The following is a 27,367-nucleotide window of genomic DNA, read 5'->3' as shown; positions in this document are numbered from 1 at the left end:
ACCGCTAGCGCGTTGTGGAACACATAGTTCATTATTTTCCATTCATGAATTATCCGTTACATACTGTATATTTTGAATGAGTTTAACCACCTTGCAATGTTTGGAAATGCGGGCTTTTATTTTTATGGTTTGCATTACCATAGAGAGGTGACATTATCGTTAGTGCTGCTAGCAAAATAGTAGTGTACAGTAGTTGTCAGGGGAATGGCGTGTTGTCCGTCTCAAAACAAACGCCACGAAGATATTTGTGGCAGAAATGAGAGGTCGGACGCATATTTTTTTTGTTTTTCAATGCAAATAGATGATCACTGCACCAAAAACCTTCGAATGTATAAATCGCACACCTTTTGATATGGTTCTTTCCCCTCTATTTTTGGAGGTGCGCAGCACGGACTGTTGAAACCGCAACGTGAACCAGAGACGTTGGATGCAGTCCTGTAAGTGTGATGTGTGTAGCTAGCTAACGTTACTGTGAATTCGACCAAAGTACTGCCAAGCCTCACGTTTCGTCGCTTATTGATTCATTTTTACAGAAAATAATAACATTAACTTGGTAGTTGACAGGTACTGTAGCGGAGAATGTGGGTTGTATGACTATGCAACGATGATGATTGAGTCTGGGCAGTATGGATTGTGCACTCATGCGGTAACTTTTATGACTTAACCTACCAGAAAGAACCGACTGCATTATTTAAACACGTCAATTGACGTCTTTCTCGGTACCAGGGTCCAAAAGGTACTCAGAACAACAAACCCGTGATAAGCTTATGGTCCATCATCATATCAGGTCAAATATGATTGAACCACAGGACTGCGACGACAGTGATGAACATGATGAAGCCGTTCCATTACCAACCCTACCCCCTATGCCACGAGAGCGAGTCCCGTTGCAGAGGAGCAACGTGTGCTCCCGCTCTTACTTCATGGTGGTAATGGTCTTTTTCCATGTATACATCATCAATGTCATTGCGCTACTCCTCTACGTGCACTACAACAACAGCCCTGGAGAGGTACTGGCCACCCCGAAGGCAAGCGGTGGAAGCAATCATCACAAGCCCCCCGAGTTCAATCAGCAACAGTCAGATTCTGGCTTTCAGCAGCATATGTACCTTCCACGCCTAGAGGGCATACGGGTGAGTTAAGTCCTTGATCACACAAACAAGGTTTTGCATTTTGGTACACCAGAAGTGTGTTCAAGTACAGTTGAAGTCGGAAGTTTACATACACTTAGATTGGAGTAATTAAAACTAGTTTTTTAACCACTCCACAAATTTCTTGTAAACAAACTATAGTTTTGGCAAGTTGGTTAGGACATCTACTTTGTGCATGACACAAGTCATTTTTCCAAAAATTGTTTACAGACAGATTATTTCACTTATAATTCACTGTATCACAATTCCAGTGGGTCAGAAGTTTACATACAGTAAGTTGACTGTGCCTTTAAACAGCTTGGAAAATTCCAGAAAATGATGTCATGGCTTTAGAAGCTTCTGATAGGCTAATTGACATCATTTGAGTCAATTGGAGGTATACCTGTGGATGTATTTCAAGGCCTATCTTCAAACTCCGTGCCTTTTTGCTTGACATCATGGGAAAATCAAAAGAAATCAGCCAAGGCCTCAGGAAAAAAAAGTCTGGTTCATCCTTGGGAGTAATTTCCAAGCACCCTAAGGTACCACGTTCATCTTTACAAACAATAGTATGCAAGTATAAACGCCATGGGACCACGCAACCATCATACCGCTCAGGAAGGAGACACGTTCTGTCTCCTAAAGATGAACGTACTTTGGTGCGAAAAGTGCAACTCAGTCCCAGAACAACAGCAAAGGTCCTTGTGAAGATGCTGGAGGAAACGGGTACAAAAGTATCTATATCCACAGTAAAATGAGTCCTATATCGACATAACCTGAAAGGCCGCTCAGCAAGGAAGAAGCCACTGCTCCAAACCGCCATAAAAAAAGCAAGACTACAGTTTGCAACTGCACATTGGGACAAAGATCGTACTTTTTGGAGAAATGTCCTCTTGTCTGATGAAACAAAAATAGAACTATTTGGCCTTAATGACCATTGTTATGTTTGGAGGAAAAGGGGGGAAGCTTGTAAGCCGAAGAACACCATCCCAACCGTGAAGCACGGGGGTGGCAGCATCATGTTGTTGGGGTGCTTTGCTGCAGGAGGGACTGGTGCACTTCACAAAATAGATGGCATCATGAGGAAGGAAAATGATGTGGATATATGGAAGCAACATCTCAAGACATTAGTCAGGAAGTTTTATCTTGGTCGCAAATGGGTCTTCCAAATGGACAATGACCCCCAAGCATACTTCCAAAGTTGTGGCGAAATGGCTTAAGGACAACAAAGTCAAGGTATCGGAGTGGCCATCACAAAGTCCTGACCTCAATCCCAAGGAAAAGCTGTGGGCAGAACTGAAAAGGCGTGTGTAAACAAGGAGGCCTACAAACCTGACTCAGTTACACCAGCTCTGTCGGAGGAATGGGCCAAAATTCACCCAACTTATTGTGGGAAGCTTGTGTAAGGCTACCCACAACGTTTCACCCAAGTTAAACAATTCAAAGGCAATGCTACCAAATATTAATTGAGTGTATGTAAACCTCTGACCCACTGGGAATGAGATTAAAGAAATAAACGCTGAAATAACTCATTCTCTCTACTATTATTCTGACATTTTACATTCTTAAAATAAAGTGGTGATCCTAACTGACCTAAGACAGGGAATATTTCTAGGATTAAATGTCAGGAACTGTGAAATACATTTTAAACTCGTGTTTTTGGCTAAGGTGTATGAAAACTTCCGACTTCAACAGAATTGCATTGCAGAGGCAGTTGCAGTGCGTTCTGTGGTGTAAATACATTGGATTTATTGAACATATGCGTCAAACTGTGTAAGAAGACAGCTTGACAGAAATGGTAGCAGAAGGTGAATGTTGAACTTTTCCACCACACATATCCAGATGATGGTGTGTAATATTTTGTGAAATGACGCTACCGGTGTGATCAAGGCATAAGGATGCCTGTGTAGTTCTGTCTCTGTTTAGCCCAGAGCTGAACCTTAAAGACAGTATTAGTCTATACGGTTCAGCGGTGGGCTAGTGTCTGTTGTGCTTTTCTTCTATGTGAATGGTGTGTTCCGTGCCATCTTGATGGTATGAAGTTATAGTCAGTGTTATTTCTTCACAGGTGGGCCATGTCCAGAAGTTGTCACTGGTGCCAGGCAATGTGCATGAGATGCGGACCCTGAGTCTGAAGCCCCTGCTGTTTGGTGAGAGCTCTCTCCACTAAACATCTGCTCTGCATTGCACCCCTCTGCACCATGTTAGTGGCTGATGCTGTCATTGCTCTCCAAGGGTGTGTGTGTGCGCGGGTGCATTCATACGTGCGTTTGTGTAAGTGTGTGCGTGCACTCATACGTGTGTTTGGGTGCGTGCATGCGTTCAAACGGGTGTTTACGGTGGGCCTCTCTCTCCAGAGATCCCAGGGTTCCTGTCTGAAGAGGAGTGTCGTGTGGTGGTGCAGCTGGCCCAGCTGAAGGGCCTGATGGAGAGCCAGGTGATGGTGCCTGAGGGACAGGAGGAGCTGACGGAGCAGCTCAACCTCAGCCCTGAGGAGATCTTCAACCTGCTAGACCTCAACCAGGACGGACAGCTACAACTCCAGGAGGTGTGTGGGTGGGCAAGCGAGGATGTGTGTCTGTGAGCAGTAGTAGTCTTGCACAAGTGCGAGCCGGAACGGCTCATAGGAGCAGGAGCCTATATCCTGTTTCTGTAGCGTGAGGTTGTTTGATGTAGTACACCCCCTGGACAGGACGCTAGTCTATCATAAGGCCTCAAGCCCAATATATCTCCTTAACACTAGAACCATTAAAGCAGTCATTTTGACTGCTCATGAATAAAAATATACAGTGGGGCAAAAAAGTATTTAGTCAGCCACCAATTGTGCAAGTTCTCCCACTAAAAAAGATGAGAGAGGCCTGTAATTTTCATCATAGGTACACTTCAACTATGACAGACAACATTAGGGAAAAAAATCCAGAAAATCACAAACAAGCAAGATTTCTGGCTCTTACAGACCTGTAACTTCTTCTTTAAGAGGTTCCTCTGTCCTCCACTCGTTACCTGTATTAATGGCACCTGTTTGAACTTGTTATCAGAATAAAAGACACCTGTCCACAACCTCAAACAGTCACACTCCAAACTCCACTATGGCCAAGACCAAAGAGCTGTCAAAGGACACCAGAAACAAAATTGTAGACCTGCACCAGGCTGGGAAGACTGAATCTGCAATAGGTAAGCAGCTTGGTTTGAAGAAATCAACTGTGGGAGCAATTATTAGGAAATGGAAGACATACAAGACCACTGATAATCTCCCTCGATCTTGGGCTCCACCTAAGATCTCACCCCGTGGGGTCAAAATGATCACACGGTGAACGGTGAGCAAAAATCCCAGAACCACACGGGGGGACCTAGTGAATGACCTGCAGAGAGCTGGGACCAAGTAACAAAGCCTACCATCAGCAAGGGCATTGAAGATGAAACATGGCTGGGTCTTTCAGCATGACAATGATCCCAAACACACCGCCCGGGCAACGAAGGAGTGGCTTCATAAGAAGCATTTCAAGGTCCTGGAGTGGCCTAGCCAGTCTCCAGATCTCAACCCCATAGAAAATCTTTGGAGGGAGTTGAAAGTCTTTGTTGCCCAGCAACAGCCCCAAAACATCACTGCTCTAGAGGAGATCTGCATGGAGGAATGGGCCAAAATACCAGCAACAGTGTGTGAAAACCTTGTGAAGACTTACAGAAAACTTTTGACCTCTGTCATTGCCAACAAAGGGTATATAACAAAGTATTGAGATAAACTTTTGTTATTGACCAAATACTTATTTTCCACCATAATTTGCAAATAAATTCATAAAAAATCCTACAATGTGATTTTCTGGATTTTTTTTCCTTCTCATTTTGTCTGTCATAGTTGAAGTGTACCTATGATGAAAATTACAGGCCTCTCTCATCTTTTTAAGTGGGAGAACTTGCACAATTGGTGGCTGACTAAATACTTTTTTGCCCCACTGTATATTACTCCTTCATTTTTAAAGTAATTTCCCCCTTCGTCCTTGACTTTTCCTAAATAAGTCTATATAACACACTGCCATTGTTAAAATCTTAAAATCACAAACGGAACTGGAGTTATAACCACTATAGTAGGGCGTGTCATTTTTAAAATAATTTCCCCGTGTTGCCTCCTCCTGACAGTATATCCTGCCTCGCTCCATCTCCCGACAGTGGAAGGTGCCGTGCCCAGTTGATAATCGCCTCGGAACTGAACCTAAACTATACCGAAATGAATTTCACACAAACAACAGATGAAATAAATGAAGTAAAGTATGATGGGGGAGTTGATGAGTTAGGGGAAGCGAACAATGCATAATTATGTAATCACCAATTGTGAATGAAGAACAGGGCGGGCCATTCTATTGTATTGGTATATTCCAATTAGAGGTTGACCGATTATGATCTTTCAACGCCGGTACCGATTATTGGAGGACCAAACCGATCAATCGGCCAATTTTTTGATATATATTTGTAATAATGACAATTACAACAATACTGAATGAACAATGAACCCTATATTAACTTAATATAATACATAAATAAAATCTATTTAGTCTCAAATAAATAATGAAACATGTTCAATTTGGTTTAAATAATGCAAAAACACAGTATTTTGTAGAAGAAAGTAATAAAGCTAATGTTTAAGTTCCTTGCTCAGAACATGAGAACATATAGAAGCTGGTGGTTCAATATTCCCAGTTCTTCAATATTCCCAGTTAAGAAGTTTTAGGTTGTAGTTATTATAGGAATTATGACACATCAACTATTTCTCTATAATACCATTTGTATTTCATATACCTTTGACTATTGGATGCTCTTATAGGCACTTTAGTATTGCCAGCCTAATCTCGGGAGTTGATAGGCTTGAAGTCATAAACAGCGCTGTGCTTCAAGCATTGCTAAGAGCTGCTCGCGAACACAGTAAAGTGCTGTTTGAATAAATGCTTACGAGCCTGCTGCTGCCTTCCACCGCTCAGGCTGCTTTATCAAATATCAAGTCATAGACTTAATTATAATAAACACGCAGAAATACAAGCCTTTGGTCATTAATATGGTCATATCCGGAAACTATCGTTTTGAAAACAAAACTTTTATTCTTTCAGTGAAATACGGAACCATTCCGTATTTTGATGAACGGGTGGCAACCCTAAGTCTAAATATTGCTGTTACATTGCACAACCTTCAATGTTATGTCATAATTATGCAAAATTCTGGCAAATTAATTATGGTCTTTGTTAGGAAGAAACACAGTTCGCAACGAGCCAGGTGGCCCAAACTGTTGCATATACCCTGACTCTGCGTGCAATGAACGCAAGAGAAGTGACACAATGTCCCTAGTTAATATTGCCTGCTAACATGCATTTATTTTAACTAAATATGCAGGTTTAAAAATATATACTTCTGTGTATTGATTTTAAGAAAGGCTTTGATATTTATGGTTAGGTACATTTGTGTAACGAATGTGCTTTTTTCACGAATGCGCTTTTGTTAAATCATCACACGTTTGGGTAGGCTGTGAGTCGATGATAAATTAACAGCCACCGTATTGATTATATGCAACGCAGGACAAGCAAGTTAACCTAGTAATATCATCAGCCATGTGTAGTTAACTAGTGATTATGTGAAGATGGATTGTTTTGTTTTTTTTTAATTTAAAGTTTTATTAAGTTTTCTTGTTTTTCAATCAACCAACAAAACACATTCCACATTCACAGATGTGACAGGCTTTAAAAAAAAAAAAAAGGTCAAAAAATAATAATACATTTGAAAAAATTAAAATAAAATTAAAATGAATGATAAAGTCAAATAAAAGCATTTATTTTTCTTAATCTATTTGTTTTCCTTGGTGCATATATATATATACCTACATACATACGTACATAGATACACACATATATACACACACGCGCACACGTACTCAAAAACTAAATTAAAATAAAAACACACAATAAAATAAAATAAACATATACCACTTGCAGCAGCACTATCAAGGTTCTTATCAGCTATTTCAAGCATTCGCTGAGACGATGGGCCAATAATTCGTTTTTAGGTTTTACAGTACCTTACACAACATGTATCTGCGCATTTCCCTAGTCACCCCATTCACTCTGTCCAGTTTGAAATATAGTTGAATAGTGGAGACCAGAGTCTATCAAACTTGGGCTGTCTCTTGTGGAGGTCATAAGTGAGCTTTTCAAGAGGAAGAAAGTCAACAATCTGGTCAATCCACATATGGATTGTTTTTTATAAGATAAGTTTAATGCTAGCTTGCAACTTACCTTGGCTCATTGCAGCCACAAGGTCCTTTTGACGCTGCACTCGCGTAACAGGTGGTCAGCCTGCCACGCAGTTTCCTGTGGATTTCAATGTAATCGGCCATATTCGGCGTCCAAAAAAGGCCGATTACCGATTGTTATGAAAACTTGAAATCGACCCTAATTAATTGGCCATTCCGATTAATCGGTCGACCTCTAATTCCAATTATAATCTCAAAATGGTGTGTGCCATGTGTCAGTCCTGCAAATCCAAGCAGATGGATCAGTCTAGACTGGCCTACTTGGAGTACACAGTGAGAGCATGCGTAATTTACCATGGCAAAAAGACCAGTACTTTCTTTGGAGAAACCATGTCACGGGATTGGTTCAGTGTTACCTCCGTTTTTTTTAAGACAAAGAAACAAGAACGCGACACCTGGAAAACAGACGTGCGCCATGGTAGCCAACGTTTCGGAACTAGTTTGTACAGAACCGCATTACATGTTACAAACCAGGAGACGACATCGCTGTTGATTAACAATTGTCTGCACAACTCCAGGGGAGGAGACAGTACCAGGTGGCCTGATGCACTAAGACCAGAATCCAAGACACCTGTGTTGCCTGCAAGCGACGTGTTTGTGCTAAGTGTGTCGAGCATGTGAAAGTGGCGAAGATTTGTGTTGACTGTTAGGAAAAGCAATAACAGTTAATTAAATCCAACTGATGCCATTGCGTGAAGACACACCATGTGAGCAAGAGCTGACAATCATTTATTATTTTTCTTTTACTGCTGTCATATCCACACTTCTATTCATTATAATGCCATTTTTGCTGTTGTGCTGATTTTCACTATTTATCACGCGCACTTATAATGATGTTTAAGCTACTGGTGTTTTCATCATTTGACCCGGTTGAGGTATTTTTATTTTGTCTTTATGGAAAGAAGCTGTTACTGTGTTCCAACACACATGCTTTCTCTTTCATTGTTGTAAGAAAGGCTCTCCACAAATAAAATTGAACACTCAAATGTTTTGGTTTTTACATTAAAAGTAACAGCTTACAGTAACATAAACTAATGAAAATGCTATTGTGTTTTTGCGATAGCGTTTCTGACATTTATTAATTATACTGTTAGAGTCAGAATGGCTTGAAGGGGGGGTCCCTCGAGGCCCAGCGGTTCTCGTGTTAATGCTGAGTGCTAAGCAGAGACTCATCGGGTCCCATTTTTTTTAATCAGTCTTTGTTGTGACTCAGCCAGGGAACGAACACCTGAACCTTCCAATCTCAGGGCGGAGACTCTAACCACAAGGCCACTGAGTGGAGTGAACACACATCATTAATCATAGTGTGGTGGTACTGGAGCAGCAAATGTATCCATTTATTTTGTTCCTTTTTTTATAATGGATCAATAAACATGTATTGTATTATTTTCTTTATGTGTGATTTATTCATGTTCCTGGGCCTCCTACAGATATTGACACATTCACGAGTGAGGGATGGGATCTGGCTGACACCAGAGAATCTGAAAGAGATCTATGCTGGACTGAAGGCTGACCCTGACGGTAACGGTAAGGGTCATTCTCGACACGGGCCTCTTTGTGATAGGTAGACACCTCTGTCTCTATGCATACAGAGCTAATCTTTTCAGGCTGCTCATATTGGATATCTGCATCTCTATGTGACCCACTTTGTGCCTGTAGGTGACATCTTTGTGTCTGTGTTAGGCTTGCTGAGCCTGGAGGAGTTCAGGCGTCTGGGCAGTGATGCGTTCCAGCGTTTCTTGCAGCAGCGCGGAGTGAAGAGCAGCCAGCTGGTCAGGAACAGCAGACACACCTGGCTGTACCAGGGACAGGGGGCACACCAGGTTCTCCGAGACCTCAAGAAGAGGTGAGTAGAACATCATTGTCAACTGTTGCCCTGGCCCCTCTCTCTCTCTCTCTCCTGGCCCCTCTCTCTCTCTCCTGGCCCCTCTCTCTCTCTCTCCTGGCCCATCTCTCTCTCTCCTGGCCCCTCTCTCTTTTCCTGGCCCCTCTCTCTCTCTCTCTCTCTCTCTCTCTCTCTCTCTCTGGCCCCTCTCACTCTCTCTCTCCTGGCTACCTCTTTCTCTCTCTCTCAATTCAATTCAATTGACTTTATTGACATGGCAAGTTCATTATTACTTACATTGTCAAAGTATACATATCGGGGGGGGGAAATGAAAAAAAATATATATATATATTTATATATAAATAAATTGTGCGACCAACAGCAATAATAATAGTAGTAGTGGACATGGGATTACCATTAACAACAACTACAACAACAATATTAATGAGAACAACAATACATTAAAGCAATGGTAGTAGACCAGTGTCAACATGACTGAGATATATGACATGAAGTGGTATGAAAGACAAAACAAAACAAGATGGGAAATATTATCGACATTACTTTGTACTTTTCACTGGCCGTCCCTCAGGTTGTGGCAGGAGTACACATATGTGGCTGCCAAAACTGCACATTTTGGCTTTTCACCCAATAAATATTTGATTTTTTCTTCATCTTTTATAGTTTCAAATTATTTGTATTGAATTATAATTTTGTGAAAGAAATATTCTCTTAGGTCTGAGTATTTGTCACAGTGTAATAGGAAATGCAGCTCTGTCTCTACCTCTCCCCTGGAGCAGAGTGAACACAGCCTGTCCTCTCTGGGCAGCCAGGTTTGCCTGTGACGACCGGTCTCTATAGCCAGACTGTGCTCACTGAGTCTGTACCTAGTCAATTTTTTCCTCAGTTTTCTATCAGTCACAGTGGTCAGATAGTTTGCCACCATGTACTGTCTGTTTAGAGCCAAATAGCATTGAAGTTTAGTTAGATTTTTTTGTGGTGTCTTTCTAATAGGTGATATATTTTTCTTTTGTGATGATTTGGTTGGGCCAGATTTTCTGAGTGCTGTCTTGAGGCTCTATGGTGTTGGTTTGGGTTGGTGAACTGAGCCTCAGAACCAGCTGGCTGAGGGGACTCTTCTCTTTTTTTCATCTCTTGAAATTGTAGAGCTGTGTGATGGAATGTTTTGGGGTCACTTGTTTTTAGATGGTTGTAAAATGTTCAAACACGTTAATAAACGGTCGGAGTCAAACACCATGGCCAAGGTTATCAGAATCTGATGTTAAGGATTTTTGTCCCTCTTTCTCCCCCTCCATTTGTCCTCCATAGGGTGGCCCGTCTGACCCGGATGCCCTCTGCGTTGGTGGACCTGAGTGAGCCCCTCCAGGTGGTACGTTATGAGCACGGAGGCCACTACCACGCCCACCACGACAGCGGCCCTGTCTACCCTGAGACCGCCTGCACGCACACGCGCCTCGCCGCCAACACCTCCACACCCTTCGAGACCTCCTGCAGGTGAGAGAGAGTTGTGTTGAGTCAGGCAGGGCCTCGTCCTTGGCCTTGTTTTGACGATGCTGTATAGGGAAGAGTCTGGATACACACCCTTCAGATTAAGACGGTTAGATTGAGTGATAATGTAGTGTAACGTCTGTGTGCTTTAGGTGGATGTGTTTGTGATAGACTGTGGTGGATGGCTTTGTGTAACTTAGCACATATCAATATATCAGGTAGTTTGTGACTAAGGCTTACATTTCCATGGTGTGGTTGGTCTGTGTGCGGATGTGTGTTCAGGTATGTGTCTGTATTAAATGTGTGTGTTGCACACCCAGGTACATCACCGTTCTCTTCTACCTGAACTCGGTTGAGGGGGGCGGGGAGACCGCGTTCCCTGTGGCAGACAACAGGACCTATGAGGAAGTGGTGCGTTATGGTCTGTCTGTGTGTGTGTTCTTGTGTGTTTATATTAGGGCTGGGAATTGCCGGGAACCTCACAATACGATATTATCACAATACTTAGGTGCCGATGTGATATGTATTGCAATTCAATTTCGATTCAATACTTTTATTTTATTGCGATTCAACGTTCCAAACGGATTGTTAACCATATGTCTGCTGCAGAGGGATGAGAGAACACGTTTTGATCAGTCATGGAAATAAAAGTGCTGGAAATAAATTGTCTCCCTATTTAAAAAAGAAGATGGAGGACAAGCTATGAAGGAAAAAAACTGGAGTTTTAGTGCAGGTATAGCCAACTAGCGCAAAAATAATATTGCAGTATTGTCAAAACAATACGATATAGCGTTAACAAAATCGATATGTAATTGTATCGATCCCCCCCATCATTAGTTTATGTATCTATATTAAACATTTGCATGTTTGTCGGTGTACCGATATGTTTTTCTCAGCGGTATTAATGAGTGATTGTGTTTGTGTTTTCAGTCTCTGATCCAGAACAATGTGGATCTAATGGACACGAGGAAGAACTGTGATAGGAGCAACCTAAGGGTAAAGCCTACTAAAGGGACAGCCGTGTTCTGGTACAACTACCTTTCTGACGGACAAGGTACAGACTGTACACAGTACTCCCTCACACATAGCACGGCCCTTCTATACTAAACAAAAATATAAACGCAACATGTAAAGTGTTGGTCCTATGTTTCATGAGCTGAAATAAAAGATCCCAGAAATGTTCCATACGCACAAAAAACGTATTTCTCTCAGATTTTTTTCACAAATTTGTTTCCATCTCTTTTAGTGAACATTTCTCATTTGCCAAGATAATCCATACACCTGACAGGTGTGGCATATCAGGAAGCTGATTCAACATCATGATCATTACACAGGTGCACCTTGTGCTGTGGACAATAAAAGGCCTCTAAAATTTGCAGTTTTATCACACAGCACAATGCCACAGATGTCTCAAGTTTTGAGGGAGCGTGCAATTGGCATGCTGACTGCAGGAATGTCCACCAGAGCTGTTGCCAAATAATATAATGTTAATTTCTCTACCAAAAGCCACCTCCAACATCGTTTTAGAGATTTTGGCAGTACATCCAACCGGCAGACCACGTGTAACCAGGCCAGGACCTCCACATCTGGCTTCTTTACCTGCGGGATTGTCTGACACCAGGCACCCGGATAGCTTATAAAACTGAGGAGTATTTCTGTCTGTAATAAAGCTATTTTGTGGGGGAAAACTAATTCTGGATGCGCCCCTGCCCAGTCATGTGAAATCCATAGATTAGGGCTTAATGAATTTATTTAAATTGACTGATTTCCTTGTGACTGTTCCTTGTTAATGTAAAATCATTGAAATTGTTGCATTCATATTTTAGTTCAGTATATAAACACACTAATACAGCTTAATTACTGCCCCTCAGACAGCCTACTCAACTTATTGTACACACATAGCAATTGACCCCATTTCATTAATTCACTGCTGTTCAGGTCCTTATTTAAAAACTGTAGTCTGTGTTGTTTTGATGAAGGTTAGGCCCACTGTTGTAGAAATACATTGAAAGAGAATCCACCTGCTAGTCCACATGGTAGTTATCAGTTCTACTGTTATCAGAGCTTCTGTTGAATACTGTACTCACTGCTCTCTGTTACACACAGGCTGGGTGGGGGAGCAGGATGAGTACTCTCTGCACGGCGGCTGTGTGGTCACCCGCGGCACTAAGTGGGTGGCCAATAACTGGATCAACATCGACCCAGACTACCAGCGCCAGGCTCGCTACCAGCAGCTGGTGTCACAGCAGGGGGAAGAGAAAGAGGGGGGGGAGGGGGAGGACGAGGGGGAGGGAGAGCAGTCTCAGCCCCGCTCTGAACAACTGCAAACTGCTGACTCCCATCAGGAACTGTAGCTGTACTGCTGTAGCCGAAACCGAAAAAAAATGACCTCCCCTTAGGTCCACTAATTACACTAGTTCCAATCTCAGAAGAGTTATGGGTGGTCCAGACTTTGTAGTTAGTGGGCCTAGACCTCCCCCACCCCTCTTCTTCAGCCTAAAGCTACCACAAAGATACCTCTCTACCCACCTCCCCAACCTAACTTGACTCTGCCATGCTGTGCACAACCTCCCATGACGACACCTCTGCGGCCAGTACATAGAGAGATAGTTGATATTCAGGGACTGTGGTAAACTTTGGATTTATGCAACTGAGAAGGGGTCTAATGTTGTTGTTCAGATGTCCTTGTTTGTTCATTATTAGTTGTGTTTTCTCAGCTGAATTTATGCATACTTCCAAACTTCGTTTACGTTATATACTTATGCACAATTTTACCTTCTGTGTGTCACAAAACATTAGTGTTATATTTTTTTGTGAGTGAGACTGACGCTCTGATACACACATTGCGGAGGGGGGGCGGGGGTCGACTATGCTACTACTTGCATGTACGTACCTTCGTATGAGCTGTTAGGTTAGACTTTATACATGTTATTAGTGTGTCATGATAGCCATAGACTGTCAGCTGTAATCCTCGTTTTCTTTTAGCTTGACGATGTCTGTCATCACCCAAAGACCCCCCCCATCCATGTGATGAAGCATGTTAACTGTTATTTAAGTGTTGCACAAATTTACTTCATTATTTTATTTGTTAGTTTGTTTATTTATTCGACATTCTTTATGTATATACAATACCAGTCAAAAGTTTGGACAAACCTACTCATTCAAGGGTTTTTCTTTATTTTGACTATTTTCTACATTGTAGAATAATAGTGAAGACATCAAAACTATGAAATAACACAAATAGAATCATGTAGTAACCAAAAAAGTGTTTAACAAATCAAAATATGTTTTATATTTTACATTTTTCAAAGTAGCCACCCTTTGCCTTGATGACAGCTTTGCACACTCTTGGCATTCTCTCAACCAGCTTCATGAGGTAGTCACCTGGAATGCATTTCAATTAGTTGTTGCAACAAGGTAGGGGTGGTATACAGAAGATAGCCCTATTTGGTAAAATACCAAATCCATATTATAGCAAGAACAGCTCAAAGAAGCAAAGAGAAACATCCATCTATAATTATTTTAAGACATGAAGGTCAGTCAACACGGAACATTTCAGGAACTTTGAAAGTTTATTTAAGTGCAGTCCAAAAAAAACATCAACACTATGGTGAAACTGGCTCTCATGAGGACCGCCACAGGAAAGGAAGATCCAGAGTTTCCTCTGCTGTAGATGACAAGTTCATTAGAGTTACCAGCCTCAGAAATTGCAGCCCAAATAAATGCTTCACAGAGTTCAAGTATCAGACACATCTCAACATCAACTGTTCAGAGGAGACTGTAAATCAGGCCCCCATGGTTGAATTGCTGCAAATAAACCCCTACTAAAGGACACCAATGAGAAGAAGAGACTTGCTTGGGCCAAGAAACACGAGCAATGGACTTTAGACTGGTGGAAATCTGTCCTTTGGTCTGATGAGTCCAAATTTGCGATTTTTGGTTACAACCGCCGTGTCTTTGTGAGACGCTGAGTAGGTGAACGGATCTCTGCGTGTGTGTTTCCCACTTGAAGCATAGAGGAGGAGGTGTGATGGTGTGTGGGTGCTTTGCTGGTGACACTGTCAGTGATTTCTTTAGAATTCAAGGCACACTTAACCAGCATGGCTACCACAGTATTCTGCAGAAATACGCCATCCCATCTGGTTTGTGCTTAGTGGGACTATCATTTGTTTTTCAACAGGGCAATGAACCAACACACATCCAGGCTGTGTAAAGGCTTTTTGACCAAGAAGGAGAGTGATGGAGTGCTGCACCAGATGATCTGGCCTCCACAATCACCCGACCTCAACCCAATTGAGATGGTTAGGGATGAGTTGGACCGCAGAGTGAAGGATAAGCAGCCAACAAGTGCTCAGCATATGTGGGAACTCCCTTAAGATTGTTGGAAAAGTATTCCAGGTGAAACTGGTTGAAAGAATGCCAAGAGTCTGCTAAGCTGTCATCAAGGAAAAGGGTGGCTACTTTGAAAAATCTAAAATGTAAAATATATGACTGGTACTGTATATATGTATGCTTGTGTCACTTGCATCCATTATTTCTCGTCCTACTACAGGTATTGAATTTCTATTTATTTTAAGTATTATTTATTACTTATTTATTCCAAATGTTTCACTTTCCATGTTGTGTTGTTCACCTTGTTTGGTGTTTGTTTCCAAATGCACTGAATCACTTTCCTCTGCTCCAAATAAAGTTTACTTTAGATTTTGAATTATAGAGAGTTATTTCTCTCATTTCATTGGAGTCACAGAGGAGCGAGTGAGGCCAATTGCCAAAGCTGTTTGTGACAACACTGGCACAACCATAAAAACTTTCAGGATTTTATTGAAATTTCATAAAATGTAAAGTATATAAATGAATACTTTCCAACTATTTAAAAATCCAAAATATATTTAATGACAAAGCTGTAAAACATTATACTTAATATAACCCATAAACTAAGTGAATTCCGTGTATAATATGAGGGTTTCAGCATATAATATCCTTACATCTTTTTCCACTTTTACTTATTTTACTCTGTTAATATGTGTTTTGTTGGCATAATAAAAGTGAGGAAATGATTTCATTGTTGATTAGATGCTTTTTTTCATTAATTGGGCTGTTTTCTCTTGAATCATATGGTCTATCCACTAGAAACCTGTAGACAATATGAATACATATAAAGATAATTTTTTTTAAGTCATATGTGTACATTTTATAAAAGTTATGTAAATATAAATGACCAGAGATTACCTGTTAAATACCAAAATTACCGAACATTTCGGAAACTTTGTTAAATTATCAGTAGTTTTGCAACCCTATGTTGGGGTTTAGTGTACCTTTCATTTTTTGAAGGCATTATAGTTACCATATATATATATATATACACAGTATATACCTGTATACTATATTCCCAATTGAAAGTCATTTTTCAAAAGGATAGGGGCCCCGCCCCATAAAATAGAATATACAGAGACGTCAGACTTCAGCAAGGATCCTCAGAGTTTGGTGCTGCACAGCATCTCCTGCAATGACATATTTACAGACATGGTTCATTTGTTCAAAGCAGTATACAGTCTTCCATATTGTATCTTCTATTGAACTGTAGACGTGCACGTCTCTCACCAGAGAATACTCATAGCTGGGCGTTGATGTTCCCTGGTGGCCAAGACAGTGCAGCACAGCATCATGGACAGTAGCAAACAGACGTCCTTTAGTGATGGACTCCGAGAAGAACCCTCCCAGCTCTAACTGCTCCACCACAGACACTGGATAGAACAAGTAACGGTTATTTACGCATCCTATTCAAACTAATGAGCTGTTCATGTATTAGCTAAAGATAGTGGGGTTACTTACTCTGACACCCAGCCATGTAGACAGTAACATCAATCTCACCAAAGTCGTGGAATATCTGTCAAAACGGGACAGGAGGATAAGCACTTCTGTACTTTTCCCCTTTTAACATCCTAAACTCTTTATCTCCACCTAACAAACCGTTGTCATCCTAATATTTTTCTTTCATTGAGGGCGCCTACATTCCTGATTTTCTTCTCTCAATACAAGGCCATCTCTCGTACGTCCTCATTTCCATGCCGTCATCATCACCCACTCACGTTTCTCATGGTCTTGATGGCCACGGTGTCGATAAAGTTAGCCGTGGAGAGGTCTAGGATGATGGAGTGGATGTCCCAGGTCCACTTGCCCAGCGATCCCAGCGAGACCTTATCCAGTTCCCGGCTCAGGGTATCCTCACTACTGGACCCCAGAGTGGTGGTGTCCCCGTCTTGCAATTCCGACATTGCCCCCAGGGTGGCACAGTCTGGGTCTTTACTGCCCTTTAGGTACTCCCAGCTGCATTGGTCATCGGGCGTGCGGGGCGTTGTTGGCATGACGAACACGGTGCCGTTCTCGCGGCCGCACCAACCTCGTTGGTCGTCTCCCAGTGACTCCTCCCTGTCTCCATCTCCGCCCCCCGGTTCCTTCCATTGCCCCGCCGCCTCCTCTATGGAGAAAACCCTGGTCTTCTGCTCTGCCGCTCTCAGAGCATGCTTCTGCACAGTCCACACACAGACAACACGTTAGTTTACAACACATTTATAAAACCCGCCTTGTGAAGACATAGAGAAAGAGCAGCACCATGGCTGTCTGTCATCTAAATAATGCATAGATTAGTTGAGATATGACGTAGATTTATACTGTACAAGTTTACGCATGTACAGAAGGATTCCTGAGTAGTTTGGAATTTGTTATTCAAATGTATATGAATGGCGGCTCGACAGTGTCTCACCTGTCTCTTGGCCTCCCTCCTAGCTCTCCTCTCAGCTCTCTTGTCTCTGCGTCTCTGCTTGGCCTCCTGTCTTCTCTTGTAGATGATCATCTTGCTGATATCAAGCCCGCTCTAAGACACAGACACTCCATCTGTTATCGTCACGTCCAACACATGCCCCAAATATAGGCCTGCAGTCACGAAACGCAAGGTCTGCGTCTCAAATGGCCCCCTATTCCCTAAACACTGACTATCCAAAACATGAAGAACACCTGCTATTTCCATGACTTAGACTGACCAGGTGAATCCAGGTGAAGGCTATGACCCGTTATTGATGGCACTTGTTAAATCCACTTCAATCAGTGTAGATGAAAGGGAGGAGACAGGTTAAAGGAGGATTTTTAAGCCTTGAGACAATTGAGACATGCAGGGGAGCAACTTTCACTGGGGACATGTCCCCCTCATATTCTGAAATTGCATTTCTGTCCTCCCAGTTTTATCATTGGAATGTGTAACAAAACTTGGCAACAGCGTGCTTTAGGAGCATGCAGACTCCAATGAGCGGTCGGGTAGGCTGTTTGGAGTGTTTATCCGACTGGATAAAATATATATATATTATGTCCCCCCCCACTTCTAAAACCAAAGTTGCGCCCCTGGAGACATGGATCGTGTATGTGTGCCATTCAGAGGGTGAATTGGCAAGACAAAAAAATGTAAGTGCCTTTGAATGGGGAACGCTTTCGAACACCCTGTAGAGCATGAGGTGCAAATGAGTATCACATGAAGTGCAAATGAGTGTCACTGTCAGAGTTGTATGGAAAAGGGCACCTTTCCTTTTAGAGCCTCCAGGTAGAGGTCAGCGTTGGCGAAGTACACGGTGGCAGAGGAGTGGAAGATAGTGATGCCAGGGACCTCTCTCACCTGCCACACACACAAACAAACGACAAGGTTATGGTTAACCACTGACTGGGCCACCTCCCTTCCTGCTGCCTCCCAAGGTCTGCTCTCTCACCCATAGAAATAGAATGATTCTATTCTCTGGTGTCTCACCTCTCTGTGGGTCTCCATGTCCAAGTAGAGCTCTGTCCCTGGAACGTGTCCCAGAACTGAGTACTTGGGGCTGAAAGAGAGGACAGCAGGGTTGGCTCACCACCAGAGCACTCCAGTTCTCAGTCAGAGCTACTGTGTAACTATTAAATCGATGCAGTTTTTTTGTTGTTCTGAATTCTTTATCAAATGTTGGTTTTTGGCTTCCACTTTTTTAATCAATCACTGACTTTGGCCAGAAAGACCTGTTTAAAAGTGCCAAGAATGAATTGCCACCTGGCACCTGTTGATGCTGAGCTTTTTGATTTGTTTGTAAAAACACACAGCCAGATGAAAACTATGCAGTGTTGAAGAAGTGGAAGAGCAGTCTTACAGCTGGGTCCTGAAGATAACAGTGAGCACAGCGAAGGTGATGGAGGCACCAAGGCCCATGTCCAGGTTGAACAGCAGTGTGGATACCCAGGTCACCAGCCACACCACCTGGGAACAGGGCCATTCTTATGTACTACTTCTGAATGGGTTATGTATGGGTTATGTATGGGTTATGAATGGGTTATGTATGGATTATGAATGGGTTATGAATGGGTTATGTATGGGTTATGAATGGGTTATGTATGGGTTATGAATGGGTTATGTATGGGTTATGAATGGGTTATGTATTGATTATGTATGGGTGATGACGCCCCCTATGTAGATACCCTGCAAACAAAGCGTCACTGTGTTTTTCAATTATATTCAACTATATCTACCAATCACAACCAGAGAAGACGTGTGTAATGTGTATCAGGAAGTTCATTTCTCCACTCACCAGATCAACTTTGCTGCTCCTCCACAGAGTGATGATGTCATAGTACTGCTTGAACATGCCCTTCAGGTTCACAAAGACGATGGCTGCAAGCACTGCCTGAAACACACACAAACATAAGAGTGGCTACAACCAGTATAGAACGCACGTGCACTTTCAAAACCTCGTACTTCACCCTTTAAAAACACCTGAACAGACTAACTCATGTAAACGATGTAGAACGAATGCATACAAACAGCATTCTGTCTCCCATCACCATCTCCCACACACACATACGGTATATAGCTGAAGTAGAGCCGTACCTTTGGCAGCTCCTGGAACAGAGGCCCGAGCTTCAGCACAGTCACCAACACAATCACAGCAGAGGCCATTCCAGCCATCTGGAGTAAAGACATTGGATATCAATGCATCTTTCAGTGGTCACATAGATTCATGCTGCTTTTACATGACCTTCGCACATTCGTTGTGTGTATGCATTTACATGCACGACTATGGCATTAACATAGCAAACACTATTCAGAATGGTGCACAGTAGGAGTCCCGCAGTGTTCCTCCCACCTGTGTCTTGCCTCCGGTACTCTCCTGGATGAGACTACGGGACATGGAGGAGCAGACGGCGTAGCACTGGAAGAATCCCCCCACGGCATTACTGAGACCCAGCGCCACCAGCTCCTACAGCAGGGAAAGGGGACGGAGAGGAGAAAGACAGGTGAAAAGGCGATAGGGGAGGATGGGCGAGGTGAGTGTGTGTAGAGGGAGTGTAACAGACAGAGGTTTGTTTGGACTGCATTGCAGAGCCGGTTCAGTTACGGTGGCCTATGAGGCGGGACAAGATCAAATGAATTCATGGGAAGATGGTACAGCTTGAGTAGATTGTGAGGGATTCCGTTGCTTTGATGGTGTTGGAACAATGTATGATAAGAGGGACTGTCTCACCTGGTTGCTGTCCACCTTGTAGCCATGTTTTAGTGCAAACGTCTTCCCAAGAGAGATGGAGATGGCGTAGCCCACAATAGCCAAGGCAAACGCATCCCCCATCACCTCTTTAAACAGGCTAGCATCAGGTAACCTGGGGACAGCCAGGCTGAATAAAGCAGAGGATATTTAGGTCAGGGTAGTACCAGAGGTGTCAACCATGAACCAGCAGGGGTCGGTAATAAGAATTAACAACATACCAGCAAGAGAAGCGGTCAACAAGAAGAGGTCAAGATAAAGTCACGAGGATTACAATTTGACAGACAAACAAGGTATTAATGATTATTACATGTTTCTCTGTCTCTCTACCCCCCCCCCCACACACACACACACACACACAGTTGAGTGTAAAAAAAACAAACACTTTAAATACTTACCCGCTGGGAATTTCCCCCACTACTGAGATTGTGTAGTTGCCGTTTAGGTGGGTGTAGGACGATATCACCGTTGCTGCCACAATCTTTATCGAAATAGAAACACATTCTTTCCAATTCAACTTGGTCACAATCTTTATCAAAATAGAAACACATGCTTTCCAATTCAACTTAGTCACAATCTTTATCAAAATAGAAACACATGCTTTCCAATTCAACTTAGTCACAATCTTTATCAAAATAGAAACACATGCTTTCCAATTCAACTTAGTCACAATCTTCTCAATACAACTGGACAAATAATGGGTATGTTGCAAGGAAAACATCACGTCAATCATTTAGTGAACATACTGTAGGTTAGGTGAATCAGAAGCCAGAAGTGTGCCTAATCATTAGTTATGAATCCCTTATTTCTGCTGTGGATGACACTAATACAGTACATTGGAATGGTCACATATAGTTGACTCAGCTCTTGTGTTTCAGACTAGGGCCATTGTTCTACATTTCTGTTTTTCTATGCAGGAGCCAAAACTTGTCAACACAAACTCGACTAGACAGAAGAAAGAAATCTCTGACCTACCCAAAACGAATATAACCAATGTCAAATATTTGAAGTTCAAATGTATCTTTGACCAACCAAGGTAGAAAAAGAAAGAATACATTTTTGTAGAGAAACATAAGGAAGAGACTGACAGAGCGACAGGACGGTGAGACAGCGGACAGAGTATCATAGTAACTGACCGTGATGAGCTCCACTGGGATGGGCACAGGCAGTCTGGCGCTGATGGCAGAGTTGATTTCCTTGGCTGCGATGAGAAACACCATGGATACACCACTGACCGCCAGTGTGGGGAGATGGGTATGAGGTAGCTTGGAGCACACCTCCACCAGGGTCTGTGGACAAGAGTTACACCAATAGTATATGAGTTCAGGGTTTTGTGCTGAGGTTAAGTTAAAGTCTCAGCTGAGTTATAGTGTCAGCTGAGTTATAGTGTCAGTTGAGTTAAAATGTCAGTTGAGTTATAGTGTCAGTTGAGTTAAAATGTCAGTTGAGTTATAGTGTCAGTTGAGCTAAAGTGTCAGTTGAGTTAAAGTGTCAGTTGAGTTATAGTGTCAGTTGAGTTATAGTGTCAGTTGAGTTAAAATGTCAGTTGAGTTAAAGTGTCAGTTGAGTTAAAATGTCAGTTGAGTTATAGTGTCAGTTGAGCTAAAGTGTCAGTTGAGTTAAAGTGTCAGTTGAGTTATAGTGTCAGTTGAGTTAAAGTGTTAAAGTGTCAGTTGAGTTATAGTGTCAGCTGAGTTATAATGTAAGTTGAGTTACAGTGTCAGTTGAGTTATAGTGTCAGTTGAGTTATAGTGTCTCACACACACACACACACACGGTACTCACATACACCAGTGACAAGGGCCCACTAAAGCGTGTGGTGGACAGCCCAAAGAGCTGTGCGATCACAGCAACCACAGCGTGAGCAGCAGCTGCTGTTGTGTAGGCTCGCACCAGTGGCTCCGACAGGTAGGTACCCACAAACCCAAACTTCACCAGTCCCAGCACCACCTACAAGTGGAAGCATGAACATTCGAACACAACATATTCCTACTGTCAGTCATAGTAAGGATAAATTAGCTACGAATGCCTGATTTGTGCTATGTGTCATAGCTCTTGAATTGTATTGACTGGATTGAAGTGCAGTGTAACATATTGTATTGTCTTGTGTCATGTTGTATTGGATTGCATTGGATTAAAGCATGGTCTAGTACATTGTGTTGTCTTGTGTTATGTTGTATTGGATTGCATTGGATTAAAGCATGGTCTAGTACATTGTGTTGTCTTGTGTTATGTTGTATTGTATAGTTTTTTCCAGTAGCAGCTAACTGTTCTATTCTTTTGATGACCTGGATGAGTCCTCCTAGGACGGTGGTAGCAGCAGCGACCTGCACCCTGTAGGAGTCCCTGGCAGTGATGTTCACCTCAGTCAGGTTAGTCCCATTCAGCATGACCAGGAAGTTCCTGTCTGGAGCCAACCTCTCTGTCACACTTCCAACCATGATACTGAGCACTGCAAACGTACCTGCACACAAACACATCATAACGACATCTGTGTATGTACATTTGTATGCACAAAAATAATTGTACTGACTGGGAGTGTTGTTAACCCTATTCCTTATCAACCACTGGTAATACGGTCACCGTAACAGCCCTAGTGTTAACCATATTCCTTATCAACCAATCACGTTACATATTTCTGTCCACTTACCTATGGAAATATGTCTGGACGTCCCAAAGAAGAAGTAGACCAATGCAGGGTAGAGGGATGTGTATAGCCCAAACACTGGGGGCAAGGAGGCCAGCAATGCATATGCCATACCTGCAGAGAGTATCGAGAAATCTAGTTAAACAGCCTCGCTAGCCAATAAATCATTCAACTACTATTTTCCACTGGGTCTGTATATGAAGTGCAGGTTGTTCACATTACGATCATTGAAATGCATGTTGTTATTGAGGATAATTTTGTTTTTGTGATAAACCCATGAGGTTGTGGTCTTACTGTACCTTGTGGCAAGTGCATGATGCCCACACTGATACCAGAGATGAGGTCCGGCATGCCATAGTCCCAGATAGAGTAGCGGGGCAGCCAGTAGAGTACAGGCAGACAGCCCACCACACTACGTTTCAGCCTGGGTACAGTACATCTTGAAAAGGGGGGCAGGGGGGTGACAGACAGAAGGGGGATAGGGTCAGGGTTGAGGCTAGGGTTAAACCGGGATGTGGACATTAAATTAGGGTTGGGGTTAGGGTTAAGGTTTAACCGGGGTGGATAGTGGATCGGGTTGAGAGCTTCAAGTTCCTCGGTGGCCATATCACTAAGGACCTATCATGGTCCAAACACACCAACACCAATGCCTCTTCCCCCTCGGGAGGCTGAAATGATTTGACATGGGCCCTCAGATCCTCAAAAAGTTATATAGCTGCACCATTGAGAGCATCTTGATCGGCTGCGTCACCGCTTGGTATGGCAACTGCTTGGCATCTGACCATAAAGCACAGAGGGTAGTGCATACGGCTCTGTACATCACTGGGGCCGAGCTCCCTGCCTCTATACCAGGCGATGTCAGAGGAAGGCCCTAAAATTGTCAAAGGCTCCAACCACCCAGGTCATAGACTGTTATTATTCAACCATGCTGGTCATTTATGAACATTTGAACATCTTGGCCACGGTCTGTTATAATCTCCACCCGGCACAGCCAGAAGAGGACTGGCCACCCCACATATGCTCTCTCTAATTCTCTCTTTCTTTCTCTCTCTCGGAGGACCTGAGCCCTAGGACCGTGCCCCAGGACTACCTGACATGATGACTCCTTGCTGTCCCCAGTCCACCTGACTGTGCTGCTGCTCCAGTTTCAACTGTTCTGCCCTACTATTATTCGACCATGCTGGTCATTTATGAACATTTGAACATCTTGGTCATGTTCTGTTATAATCTCTACCCGGCACAGCCAGAAGAGGACTGGCCACCCCACATAGCCTGGTTCCTCTCTAGGTTTCTTCCTAGGTTTTGGCCTTTCTAGGGAGTTTTTCCTAGCCACCGTGCTTTTACACCTGCATTGTTTGCTGTTTGGGGTTTTAGGCTGGGTTTCTGTACAGCACTTTGAGATATCAGCTGATGTACAAAGGGCTATATAAATAAATTTGATTTGATTTGATTCTCTCTGCTACCGCACGGCAATCGGTGCTGGAGCGCCAAGTCTGGGACCAAAAGCCTCCTGAACAGCTTCTACCCCGAAGCCAATAGACTGCTGAACCAGCCTGACTATTTGCATTGATCCAGTTTTAATTTGCACTGACTCTCTTGCACTGGCTCTACACTCACTACCCACACGCTCACACAAACTACACTGACACTCCAACACACACATACACACGCTCACACAAACTACACTGACACTCCAACACACACATACACTCACTACCCACACGCTCACACATACTACACTGACACTCCAACACACACATACACACACTACATACGCTCACACACATGTGTATTGACACACACTCACACATACACACACGCTGATGCTTCTCTGTTTATTATCTATCCTGATTGCCTAGTCACTTTTACCCCTACCTACATGTACAAATTACCTCACCTGCCTCATACCGCTGCACATTGACTCTGTACAGGTACTACTTACATTTACATTTAAGTCATTTAGCAGACGCTCTTATCCAGAGCGACTTACAAATTGGTGCGTTCACCTTAAGACATCCAGTGGAACAGCCACTTTACAATAGTGCATCTAAATCTTTTAAGGGGGGTGAGAAGGATTACTTTATCCTATCCTAGGTATTCCTGAAAGAGGTGGGGTTTCAGGTGTCTCCGGAAGGTGGTGATTGACTCCGCTGTCCTGGCGTCGTGAGGGAGTTTGTTCCACCATTGGGGGGCCAGAGCAGCGAACAGTTTTGACTGGGCTGCGCGGGAACTGTACTTCCTCAGTGGTAGGGAGGCGAGCAGGCCAGAGGTGGATGAACGCAGTGCCCTTGTTTGGGTGTAGGGCCTGATCAGAGCCTGGAGGTACTGAGGTGCCGTTCCCCTCACAGCTCCGTAGGCAAGCACCATGGTCTTGTAGCGGATGCGAGCTTCAACTGGAAGCCAGTGGAGAGAGCGGAGGAGCGGGGTGACGTGAGAGAACTTGGGAAGGTTGAACACCAGACGGGCTGCGGCATTCTGGATGAGTTGTAGGGGTTTAATGGCACAGGCAGGGAGCCCAGCCAACAGCGAGTTGCAGTAATCCAAACGGGAGATGACAAGTGCCTGGATTAGGACCTGCGCTGCTTCCTGTGTGAGGCAGGGTCGTACTCTGCGGATGTTGTAGAGCATGAACCTACAAGAACGGGCCACCGCCTTGATGTTAGTTGAGAACGACAGGGTGTTGTCCAGGATCATGCCAAGGTTCTTAGCGCTCTGGGAGGAGGACACAATGGAGTTGTCAACCGTGATGGCGAGATCATGGAACGGGCAGTCCTTCCCCGGGAGGAAGAGCAGCTCCGTCTTGCCGAGGTTCAGCTTGAGGTGGTGATCCGTCATCCACACTGATATGTCTGCCAGACATGCAGAGATGCGATTCGCCACCTGTACTTGTAGTCTCGTTATTGTTATTTTATTCTGTTACTATTTCCTTTATTTTTTTGCAAATGTTTCTTTCTTTTTAACTGCATTGTTGGGAAAGGGCTCGTAAGTAAGCATTTCATGATAAAGTCTACACCTGTTGTGTTCGGCGCACGTGACAAATAATATTTGATTTGATTTTGATCCAAACCTAGAGTTAGGTTCACGTGGGTCTAAGCCTACTGCTTAAATCCTTCCATAAAATATTTACCCCATCTATTTGCAATAAATAAGAAACTCACACACCTTAGACTAGTGCGTGCACACACACACACCCCGTCTGTGCCTTACCTGAAGGACTCTTTAAGCTGCTTGGTCAGGGAAGGGTGAGTGTCAGAGTAGTCCATTCTCTGAGCCAGCTCCTCCAGCCTCTGCTCATCCAGCACATCCCTCTCCACTCTGTACCCCCTAGCCTTCCGGCCCGTACCCATACCACCTCGTCCAATATGTCCTTAACAGTATATAAGAACCAGGTTGGGATATTTCTTCCTCCCCGTGTAAGCCGCGTGAAGTGCCTGTCAGTCCCCCTTTTGTACAATATGACAGGTGAAAGAGACGTTTTTTTCCAAACACCGAATAAAACAGGTTTACTAAAAAGTTAACTTTTTCACCCAAAGCACGTTGGGCATTACCATTGACTGAGGTTCTATCACTATCAAAGATAAGGGTACATTCAATAAATCATCCTTTATATGTGTGTGTCTGTGTGAGGTGGGGGGGGGGGTCAGTGGTTGATCGTGTGTAGGGCATAGCCTATAATGGCTAACTAAGAGACATTTCTCCACCTCATATTTGGTCATTCAAGGTCATCAAGAGCCCCATTTCAGGATGTCCGGATTGCACTCTAGTCATAGGAAGGAGGTGTTTCCACCAGATTCCTTACACTGCAAAAGTGATGCTAATGAACCATGACAACACCAGGCAGCCTGTAGCTGATGACATACTAGTCCTGTCATCTATTACAGCCAGATCTGGTACAGTGGAAAGATCGACAAACACAGGATATGGAAAAAGCAACATCAGGGAAATGATTATTGACTTAAGGTGGAAGACAACATACTGTACATACAGCGCCTTCAGAAAGACTTCACAGCCCTTGACTTTTTCCACATTTTGTTGTTACAGACTGAATTTAAAATTGATTAAATTGAGCTTTTGTGTCACTAAGATACACACAATACCCCATAATGTCAAGTGGGAATTGTCTTTTTAGAAACGTTTACAAATTAATTTAAAAAATGAAAAGCTAAAATGTCTCAAGTCAGTAAGTATTCAATCATTTTGTTATGGCAAAACTAAATAAGCTCAGGAGTAAAAATGTGCTTAACAAGTCAAATAAGTTGTGTGGACTTATTGTGTGCAATAATAGTGTTTAATATGATTTTTAAATGACTACCCCATCTCTGTACCCCACACACACACAATTATCTGTAAGTTTCCTTAGTCTAGCAGTGAATTTCAAGTACAGATTCAACCACAAAGACCAGGGAGGTTTTCCAA

The 27,367-nt window shown here is 43.1% G+C and overlaps 2 protein-coding genes across 5 annotated transcripts; one reads left to right on the top strand and one right to left on the bottom strand.

The window, feature by feature from the left end:
* p4htmb (prolyl 4-hydroxylase, transmembrane b) lies at window positions 1-15,464 on the top strand. Of its 3 annotated transcripts, none has more exons than XM_029682934.2 (10): window positions 1-437; window positions 727-1,133; window positions 3,199-3,280; window positions 3,488-3,678; window positions 8,853-8,949; window positions 9,106-9,268; window positions 10,577-10,762; window positions 11,077-11,167; window positions 11,687-11,810; window positions 12,863-15,464. In XM_029682934.2, exons 1-10 carry the CDS (start codon window positions 428-430, stop codon window positions 13,108-13,110), a joined length of 1,599 nt encoding a protein of 532 aa, XP_029538794.2. In that variant the 5' UTR covers window positions 1-427; the 3' UTR covers window positions 13,111-15,464. The 3 variants fall into 3 exon arrangements, 2 of the variants coding, with proteins under 2 accessions (XP_029538794.2, XP_029538795.2); XR_003865588.2 differs by having other exon boundaries at window positions 2-437; window positions 11,077-11,177; window positions 12,863-12,949; XM_029682935.2 differs by lacking the exon at window positions 12,863-15,464 and having other exon boundaries at window positions 2-437; window positions 11,077-11,177; window positions 11,687-11,822.
* Window positions 14,310-26,512, bottom strand: slc26a6l1 (solute carrier family 26 member 6, like 1). Of its 2 annotated transcripts, XR_003865587.2 has the most exons (20): window positions 26,159-26,512; window positions 23,251-23,390; window positions 22,955-23,065; window positions 22,593-22,768; window positions 22,090-22,254; window positions 21,441-21,593; window positions 20,703-20,785; window positions 20,287-20,434; window positions 19,909-20,022; window positions 19,653-19,730; window positions 19,354-19,449; window positions 18,919-19,025; window positions 18,549-18,618; window positions 18,327-18,419; window positions 17,520-17,630; window positions 16,846-17,283; window positions 16,589-16,643; window positions 16,358-16,500; window positions 16,131-16,257; window positions 14,310-14,423 (listed from the first exon to the last, which is right to left on the bottom strand). XR_003865587.2 is itself a non-coding variant. In XM_029682932.2 (19 exons), exons 1-19 carry the CDS (start codon window positions 26,296-26,298, stop codon window positions 16,231-16,233), a joined length of 2,448 nt encoding a protein of 815 aa, XP_029538792.1. In that variant the 5' UTR covers window positions 26,299-26,512; the 3' UTR covers window positions 15,809-16,230. The 2 variants fall into 2 exon arrangements, 1 of the variants encoding a protein (XP_029538792.1); XM_029682932.2 differs by lacking the exon at window positions 14,310-14,423 and having other exon boundaries at window positions 15,809-16,257.
* Window positions 26,513-27,367: the final 855 nt, after the last annotated feature.

Source organism: Oncorhynchus nerka, linkage group LG15, assembly GCF_034236695.1.
Source record: "Oncorhynchus nerka isolate Pitt River linkage group LG15, Oner_Uvic_2.0, whole genome shotgun sequence".
In the NCBI taxonomy this organism is placed as follows: Eukaryota; Metazoa; Chordata; class Actinopteri; order Salmoniformes; family Salmonidae; genus Oncorhynchus; species Oncorhynchus nerka.
The sequence above is the reverse complement of the archived record's forward strand: the minus strand, read 5'-3'. Positions and strand labels throughout refer to the sequence as shown.

Coding starts and splice junctions, on each gene's coding strand:
- p4htmb (XM_029682934.2), top strand. Junction 1,134..3,198: donor CACGCCTAGAGGGCATACGG/GTGAGTTAAGTC, acceptor ATTTCTTCACAG/GTGGGCCATGTCCAGAAGTT. Junction 11,811..12,862: donor CTACCTTTCTGACGGACAAG/GTACAGACTGTA, acceptor TGTTACACACAG/GCTGGGTGGGGGAGCAGGAT.
- slc26a6l1 (XM_029682932.2), bottom strand. CDS start 26,298: ATGGGTACGGGCCGGAAGGCTAGGGGGTACAGAGTGGAGAGGGATGTG. Junction 18,619..18,918: donor GTTATCTTCAGGACCCAGCT/GTAAGACTGCTC, acceptor CCTCTCTTTCAG/CCCCAAGTACTCAGTTCTGG. Junction 16,644..16,845: donor CCATCAAGACCATGAGAAAC/GTGAGTGGGTGA, acceptor CCGTTTTGACAG/ATATTCCACGACTTTGGTGA.